A 9,286-nucleotide genomic window follows, 5' to 3' on the forward strand; every position below is an offset into this window, starting at 1 on the left:
AAGGTAACAGACACAGAAAGATGAAATGGCCGGCCCAGAGTCACTTTCTTCGGAGTGGAAAAGGGACGTTTTGAACCCTGAACTCGTGGAGGCAAAGCTGCTTGGATCCCTTGCATGTTGCACAATCACACCCAGACCCCCGACCGCCCCACCAAATGCTGCCACGATCACCCCATACACCAGCCTGTCAGCCGCAGACACTGATCTCATCATGATCCCTGACCTCCATCTCTCCTCTGTGATGAGGACTGAACAGTAAGCGTCCCTTCCGGTGTGTCACTCTGACCCCTACGGCCATTACTGGCCCACTCCTGGACCAGAAGACTGGGGCCACATGCACGAGACATGGACCCATACCGATGCCTTGAGGCAACATTGCTCTCTGAGATTCTTCTTCAACCTTCACTCATTTCCATCCCCTCTTTGCTCTTTGGTAATATTGTCAAAACTATCTTGTCACCTATTTGTCCCCCCATCAGCGTGCACACACACGTGGGATAGGGGGGATTTACCATTTTCAGGTGTACAATTCAGTAGCATTAGTTATATGTGCCTGAGGGAGCAACGATCACCACTATCTTGTTCTAGAATACTTTCATCATCCCAAAAGGAAACCGGGACCCATTTGCAGTCATTCTCCATTGCCCCTCCCCCAACCCCCGGTAACCGCTAATCTACTTCCTGTCTCTGGATTTGTCTGTTCTAAACATGCCATATAAGTTGAACCATACTATGGTCTTTTGTGTCTGGTTTCTTTCACTCAGCATGCTTTCAAGATTCATCCATGATGTGTGTGTAGCAGCGCTCCTTCCCTTTTTATGGCTGAATAATATTTCTTTGTAATGGATCTGGACTTCTTAAGGTTGAAGTCTTTCTGCGAAGACTTGCCCAAAGCAAAAGCATTCCTGTGATAACAGTATCTGCTCATGCGCTATGCATGCCCACTGGATCAAGGAACGAATGAAAGAATGATACATTCAGGCTGCAGCTGATGGAAACAGCTGTGGGGTGTGACAAGCCTGGGCTCCAGCGCTGCGAGTCTCTCACCAACTATGTGACCCAGGGATATTCCTATCCTCTCTGAGCCTGAGCTTCCTCTCTACACGCGAGATAAAACAGCAACTGTAGCCAAAACTGCTTCAGGTGTGAGCCCTGGAAAGTCAGGCAGAGCAGGGTTGGAATCCCAGCTCTGCCCTTCCTCTCCGCGCTACCGCGGGAGCTACTTCGTTTCCCTGGGGCTCAGTTTCCACATCTGTAAGATGGGACAGACCCCACCATGGGGAGTCTGGGAATATTTAATGTGATTCCTGGGGCACATGAGCAAATGGTCAGGAAATCAGACGCAGTCTTCCTTTGGGTGGGGTGTGAGGTGACAGAGGTGGGGAGGGGGGCTTTAGGTAGGTGGAGCCCCCGCTCTCGCGCAGCCGGAGGCCTCCGGCAGGCAGGGGCGCATGCGCAGAGCAGCCCCGCGGCCCCTTTATAAGCGCTGAAGCGGCTCTGGGGCGAGCGGAGCGCAGGGCGCAGGGGCTGGACCCCGCGCGAGCAAGGCGAGCCGGAGCGTCCTTTGTGCCGCGCGACCGCCCCGGGATGCGTCCGAGCTAGGAGTCAGGTGGGGGGGTCCGTCGTGGGGAGGGGGCCGCGTTGGGGGAGAGGTCCTCTGGATTAGAGACAGCACAAGATTGGGGAGGGGGCCTGGGATCAGAGAGAAGCCCCCAGAAAAGGGGGGTTGAGCGGGGGGGAGGGGAAATCCAGGTTGGGGAGAGAACGCAAACTGGGAGGGCGCTTGGGAATATCAAGGGGACTTGGATTTGGGGGTCAATCCCCGGCTTGCCGGGGAATGCGGAGACAATCCCAAGGTGGGGAGGGGGCAGGACTGGGGGTGGGTCTCAGAAGTGGGGAGGGGACACTGGGAACCAAGGCTAAGGGAGGGCACCCTGACTTTAGAGAGAAGAAGGGGACACCCAGATGCTATATGGGGGCTCCAGAACTGGGCATCCTAGTGTCTGAGACGAGACACCCCAGGATTTTAAGTGGGGATTCCCAATTTGCAGATGAATGGAGGAATCCAGGCTGGACTGCAGCAGGGAGGGGGTCCCTCCAGATTAGCCTGAGTATGATGAAAGGGGGCCTTTCCTGAGTATGAACCGCCACAGGAAAGGGGCACCCTACAGGCTCCCTCTCCTTTTGGCCCAGGTCCTGTCACAACATCCTGATTCAGGGAGGAGGCTCTGGGGGGCTCCTTCCCAAGGTGGTCCCTGTTGTTCCCTCAGATCTAGAGTTGGGGTGGTGTCCCTTCTCTCAGGGAGCACACTGGGTCTCCCAGGTGAATGCTAGGTGTGAGTCAACAAAAGCCCCCAGTTAGGATCCCCAGGACCCGTGAGGGGCACCCAGTCCCAAGAGGGGGGCCGCTCCCAGCACCTCCACATCTGACCGTGTCCTCACAGAGAGACACAGACTCTTGCCTCACCCCTTTAGTTCAGGCTGCCCACAGAGATGCTTGTAGAAGTCCTGGCTTGGTTTGGGGGCATAGGCACTAGAAAGTAGGGGACTGGGACCCCAGGCCCAGCCTAGGGAGGAGCGACCCCCATTTCTGTGCGCGGGGCTTTGTTCCTCTCAGCAGCATTAATGGGAGACAGCCAGGATGAAGAGAGGGTTGGCGCTGGGCCCCAGCGGGGGATGTGGGGGAAGGGCAGAGAGGGAGGGGTGGGCAGATCGTGGGACCTCAGAACCCAGCACCTTCGCTGGCTCAGGGACATTCCCAGATGGAAGGTGCCCCCGCCCCAGGAGGTGGTGTGTGTGTGTGTGTGTGTGTGTGTGTGTCTACCCCATGCTGAGAGATGTTGTGTGCCCATGGAGGGTCTGGGGTCCTCTGTGACTCTAATGTGACTGAGATTGTGTCTTTGTCAGGAAACTTATGCCGGGGGCCACATCACCAGGTGGCAAAATGATGTGTGCCCACCAGTCACCAAGGCCACATTTATCCAGCCTGGTCTGTGCCAGGGGTTGGCATCACCATGTGTGAGTGTGTGTGAGGAACTGTGTCTGCTGGTATGGCCTCATCGAGGGGTTTATGTGGAGAGCCTGAGACTGTGGGTGTGTGTCTTTGTGCAGAAGACGTGCTGCCTGCCTTGTAAGTGCCCATATTGTCTCTCTTTGTTAATGTCACTGTGAATCCGAGTGTGCGTGTGTGTCTCCCAGGCTCTGAGTCTGGGGTGTGTGGCTGCATGTACAGAAAGGGGGTCCTCTCCTTGTGATTGATGGTGTGGACCCTGAGCATGGGGGTGTAAGATATGGTTTGTGTGCAGAGTTGGGGAGCTAACGGGGAGACATTGGGGTTCAGGTTCCCAAGGGGCAGCCTGAGATGGTTTATTGAGCCTGGCTTCCGTTCTCCTCTGAGGAGTTCCACGGTCATGGCCATGCTCACGAATATGCCCAGACTCCAAGGCTAGAAACACACATGTGCTCATGGCCCCTGCAGAGGGGCACTTGGACCTGCACACCCAGAGACCACAGTGGGTCTCCTATGCTCCATGCAGTGCACAGAGCGGCTGCAGACCCATGCACACATCCGTACATCACAGGGCACAAGTTCATATCCTTGCCTGGACACAGCATCCTGATGTGCATCTAGGAACACACAAAAACGCCTGCTGGCAATCTCACCCACATTCAGTCCCCACTAAGACAGGAGGTGGGTATGAGGGAAGGATACACACACACACACACACACACACACACACTCCTTCCGGGCCGCCCCTCCTCCAAGGCCCCACAAGCCCCTGTTTGCATATGCATGAGGCTTGTGCATTATTCATGAGGGGACGAGCCCCAGACAGCTGTGTAAATGCTCACCTCTGGCTGCTCTGGGGAGGAGGTATTTTAAGAAAAGAGGTGTGGGGGTGCAAGTGGAGGGAACAGAGTGCATCTGGGAGGGCATGTGTGCACGTGGGAGGGTGCACCTGAAACTGTCACTGTTTGGATCACCTCTGTACATTTGCATGTGTACATGAGGCTTTGTATACAAAAAGCTGATTTTTAATTTGACATTTCTAGCATGTCACCAGTCTTAGCTTGTTCCATCCTCACCATAACCCTATGAGGTACATGCTGGGTGATCCCCATTTTACAGGTGGGGAGACTGACGATGATGAAGCAGCCTGTTTAAAGGGTCATACAATGTATGAAAAGTAGAGGCAGGGCTTTTTTTTTTTTTTTTTCCTACTTAATCTCTACACACAGTGTGGGGCTTGAACTCATGACCCCAGATCAAGAGTCACATGCTTCTCCAACTGAACTAGCCAGGCAGCCCTGGAGGTAATCTGTGCTTTTAATCATACTCTGTGTGTGTGTGTGTGTGTGTTCTGTGTATTCTCTGAACTCACCCCCTCCTAAAGCCGTCTTGGGGCAGGTGCAGCCCAGAGTCCTGCCCCACCCTCTAATACCTTGCCAGGCCTAGAACAGCCATCAGGGGACGTCACACTTATTCAAGGTTCCAAGGTGGAGAAATGAGGACAGCCTGAGATGGAGAGAGATGTTGCTGAGATTTACGGGTTGGTAGTTGGGAACACCATCCTGGGGTCTGGACTCTGCTCTGCTGTGCAGCCTTAGGCAAACTGCTGTCCTCTCTGGGCTAGAGGTGCTGCCAGAGGAAGGCAAGGAGACTAAGTGGCAGTGTCCCCTCTGGGCAGGGTCCCCTCATTGCCGCCCCAGAGTTCAGCACCACGGATAGGTCCCTGGCTGGCCTCCCAGTAGGGCTTCTGGGATCTGGGAAAGGTCGTTGGGGATGGGACTAGTTGTCCTCCACAGCCCCCATTCTGGCTCTATCTACACTCCCTTTCTCGGGGCTATCCTTTTATTGGGGTAAGGGTGCAAAAGCTGGGTTTATAAAAAGTGTGTTTTAACTTGCCATCTGTCCCCATCTCCTGAGCCCCAGTGAGGGGAGAGGTACAGAGGGTTGGAACACATTGGGGAGGGACTACCTCCCCAGGGTTTCTAGTCTCTGGAAGGATGTGAAACCTGGGAGGGCACTGCTGTGTCCCAGTGCCTGGTTTGGGCCTTATGGTTGGCACTCAATAATTGCCCTCCCGGTTGTGGTCCTCCTGGGGCCACAGGGGAGAAGGCCGGACCCATAACTAGAGTTTCTCTGTGGACCTAGGAGGCAGCTTCACTAGGTAGTATGAAGACAGAAAGAGATTGGGGTGGGCAGGGGTGAGGCCCCTTCCTCCAGCTGGGACTTGGCAGCTTCTCAAAAATCTCAGAAACCAAGAATAGAATCTTGGCGACAACCAAATCCTGGAATTGAAGCTGAGAATCGTGTCAGTCAGCAAACCAGATTAAAGGCTGGCATGGAGGCCAGCCTACTGCCAGGACTGGGGACCCCAGGCAGACTGGGACTGACTGCTGCCCTTTAGGAAACCCTAGTCTTACGGGTGAGGCCAACCTGAAAAATGAGATTTCGATCTTGGCTGTGTTAATGTCAATAATAATAATAATAACAACAGCTCAGGGGAGGCTGGTGGCGTAATTGGAAGAGCATGTGGCTTTTGATCTCACGGTCATGAGTTTGAGTCTCAGGTTGGGTGTAGAAATCACCTAAATAAATAATTTTTTTAAATAATAATAACAACAGCTCAAATTTACTCCTTCATGTGAAGCAGTTCTAGGCATTTTATTTATTTATTAGACAGAGAGAGCTAGTGAGTGCACAAGCAAGGGGAATGGCAGGGAGAGGAGAAACAGGCTCCCCACAAAGTAGGGAACCACATGTGTGGCCTGATTCCAGGACCCTGGGATCATGACCTGAGCTGAAGGCAGTTGCTTAACTGACTGAGCCACCCAGTTCTGGACATTTGATATGTATCAACTGTATTTTTGCATCTGTTCCTTCCAACTACCTGATGTTATCCCTGTCTAACCTACAAAGAAACCAAGGCACAGAGAAGCTAATCTGCTTTCTCCAGGTCACACAGCAAAGAACAGGCAGAGAGATAACCCCAACTCTGATTCACTCCAGCACGCATGCTTCTGACTGTGAGACTTGTTTGTTGGGATTCTAAAGTCAGCTGGTCGTGGGCTTAGATCCTAGATCAACCCTTGCTTGCTGACTGTGTGACCTTCAGTGACACACTAGCTGCTCTGAGCCCCAGTTTCCAGATGTGTAGAGTGGGGGGACTTGGTCCTTCCACACTGTCTGGGAAGGTTACACTCACTCCCATTCCACTTCTCTCTCCATCTTGTTCCAGGTCCAGTATGGGGGCCACATCTGTGTGGGCCTCAGGCCTCCTGATGTTCCAGATGCTGCTGTTTGTGGCTGGGGAACAGAGTGAGTGGGCTTGTGGGGTGGGAGAGGTTGGTTTCCGGGGTACTGACAAGATGGGGAAGCTTTTTAACTCTAGAGCCTTTTCCTGCTGGCTCTCTGGCTTGGTCTGGAGAATAAAATGAGAATAGATAAAAAAGGTCTTTGAACAGTCAAAAGCGAACAAGACACCTGAGAGGTTATTTTTAGTCATTGCCAGCGGAGGCTGGAGGTTCCTGCCTCTCACTGTTTTGCTGAGATGAGCTGGAGAGAGAGGGAAAAAAAAAAATGATGAGAATAGTGTAGAGATTGATTAGTGATGCCTGCCAAGGGTGGGGCAATTGAAATAAGGTATGTGTAACTCTCCTTGGCATCTCCCCAGCCGTTAGAAATGCCTCCTGATTGGTTCTGTGGTCTTAGGCAAGTACAATGATGTGTCTGAGACTCAGTTTCCTCAACTCCCCTGAAACATAATGAGACATGACTACCTCGGCCTATGGTTATGAAAATCAAATGAACTGATTGCTATGTATAGAGTGTCCATTATCTAGAAGGTACTCCACAACATTTCCCTTCTCATGGCTGCCTTAACTTTTGGAGCAACTGTGACTCAGAGAAGGACAGTGACTTTCCCATGGCCGTACAGTGAGCAGTGACAAGAGAGTCAAACCCCTGGCAGCCAAGATCTGGTTTTGGAGTGGAGGCAGAATATGAAGGGATCTGACCCTATTACACCTCTTCTGCTCACAGATCTGTGCACATCACAGATCCGCTGACTATATTATGACGTTTTATTTTTTTTTTAAGATTTTATTTATTTATTTGACAGAGAGAGATCACAAGTAGGCAGAGAGGCAGGCAGAGAGAGAGAGAGAGGAAAGCAGGCTCCCTGCTGAGCAAGGAGCCCGATGTGGGACTCGATCCCAGGACCTCGAGATCATGACCTGAGCTGAAGGCAGCGGCTTAACCTACTGAGCCACCCAGGTGCCCCTATTACGACGTTTTAGGCAACCTACTCTTTCTGGCTTCAGTCTCTCCATCCATAAGGTGAGGGAAATAACGTTCTCTGATAGTCCTTGTCTTTGAGTCCTGTCCTCTTTCCATGTTGTCCACTCCAGGCACACAGGACACCACTGCTGCTGCCTCTGCCACCATTGACAAGGGGCTCCACATGCAGAAAGTGGGATCGGGGTTGGTTCGGGCCGCGCTGGCTGAGCTGGTAGCCTTGCCCTGTCTCTTCACCCTGCGGCCACGGCCAGGTACAGCCCGAGAAGCCCCTCGGATCAAGTGGACCAAGGTGCGGGCTGCGTCGGGCCAGCGTCAGGACTTGCCCATCCTGGTGGCCAAGGACAACGTGGTTCGGGTGGCCAAGGGCTGGCAGGGACGCGTGTCCCTGCCTGCTTACCCACGGCACCGGGCCAACGCGACGCTGCTACTGGGACCACTGAGGGCCAGCGACTCTGGGCTCTATCGCTGCCAGGTGGTGAGGGGCATCGAGGATGAGCAGGACCTAGTGCCCCTGGAGGTGACAGGTCAGTTGAGGGCAGGGGAGAGGACAAGCCTGGGAGGGGGGCTGAGCCTGAAGCTCATCCACAGAATGTCACCTTAGAGATCACTTCTTGAACAATGATTCTCTTTTGAGTCTTCTGATAACATCCCAAAGAAAATCTTCTCCAGGACTACCCTTTCTGTCACACTTCTCTCTTAGCTAAGAGAGAGCAGCTTCTGGCTCAGTCTCTTGTGGACCATAGTATTTTATAGGCTTTTATAACTTTAAGTCCCTTCCATGGTTACTTACTTTCCCATAAGACAGAGTATATTGACTTTCTATTTGAAATAGGAATACAGATTTGCTTTTACAATAAATTTATGTTTTTAATACAATAAAATAAATTTATGTTTTAAAGAGTGAGGTTTTCCTTCTAAAGTCAATTGAAAAATATCTTAAGTAAATAACAGTCCTCAAATACCTGTTTAACCCACTTCAGTATTAAATTCCTTCTGTTGAAATATCCTGTGCTTCTTTTCCTAACTGATCAAGGTGAACAAAACAAAAAAATTTCTTGATTATTAAAGCAAAGTCCTAGAACAGGGTGTGTGGCACAGTTGATGCGTAAAAAGGTAATTGACAAAGGACTCAGTGAATGCGTGTTGTGTGGAAAACATCCTGTGGATGCTTGCTGGGAAGTTGATTTCCCTTAACCTTTGTTGGCCATGGGCAAGTCCCTACACCCCCAGTCTTCCCCCACCCAACAGTGTCTTACTGCATATTTTATGCGGTCAGCCAACTATTCCTTTTCCAAGGCCTTGCTGCTCAAAACTGATAAAGCTTGAAGGAAACTGGTAAATGAGGAAGGAAGAAAATTCCACCTCTAGGCTTGTTCAATCGATCCATTCAATGAAACATTTATTGAGCACCTACCATATGCTAGTCTGGTGCTGGGGATAGAATCATAACTGAGATGCAGCTGTTGCCTTCCAGGGCCTCTGATAAAAGAGAATAAAATGTTTCATTCCTTTGTTTTGCTCAGATATTTCTTTCATCCCTAAATCAAAATTTCAGTCACAGTGAGCCCATGTCACCTCCTCCAGGAAGTCTTCCATGACTCCATTTCCAGGCTGAGGAAGAAACACTTGATCTCCCATTGTCATCTTCCATAGCTTCCTCTATCAATACATATATTTATTCCCCCCCCCCCCGTTTTAAGATTTTGTTTATTTCTTTGACAGAGAGAGAGACAGAGTGGGAGAGGGAACACAAGCAGGGGGAGTGGGAGAGGGAGAAGCAGGCTTCCTGGTGAGCAGGGAGCCGGATGTGGGGCTCCATCCCAGGACACTGGAATCATGACCTGAGCTGAAGGCAGACACTTAACAACTGAGCCACCCAGGCGCCCCTTAAGATTTTATTTTTAAGAGGTGCCTGGGTGGCTCAGTGGGTTAAAGCCTCTGCCTTCGGCTCAGGTCATGATCCCAGGGTCCTGGGATCAAGCT

General features: G+C 51.6%; 1 protein-coding gene across 2 annotated transcripts in view; it reads left to right on the plus strand.

Moving 5' to 3' along the window:
• Positions 1 to 1,471: 1,471 nt before the first annotated feature.
• Positions 1,472 to 9,286, plus strand: part of NCAN (neurocan) — a 25,977-nt gene continuing 18,162 nt past the window's right edge. Inside the window, exons 1-3 of one of the 2 annotated variants that reach the window (XM_059389507.1) lie at positions 1,472 to 1,609; positions 6,243 to 6,322; positions 7,414 to 7,827. In XM_059389507.1, the coding sequence (XP_059245490.1) occupies positions 6,250 to 6,322; positions 7,414 to 7,827 (487 nt within the window). In that variant the 5' untranslated portion in view covers positions 1,472 to 1,609; positions 6,243 to 6,249. The remainder of the gene's footprint in view (positions 1,610 to 6,242; positions 6,323 to 7,413; positions 7,828 to 9,286) is intronic. The other variant, XM_059389508.1, reaches the window with a different exon arrangement.

The sequence above is a fragment of the Mustela nigripes genome, chromosome 2 (genome assembly GCF_022355385.1).
Source record: "Mustela nigripes isolate SB6536 chromosome 2, MUSNIG.SB6536, whole genome shotgun sequence".
Lineage (NCBI taxonomy): Eukaryota > Metazoa > Chordata > Mammalia > Carnivora > Mustelidae > Mustela > Mustela nigripes.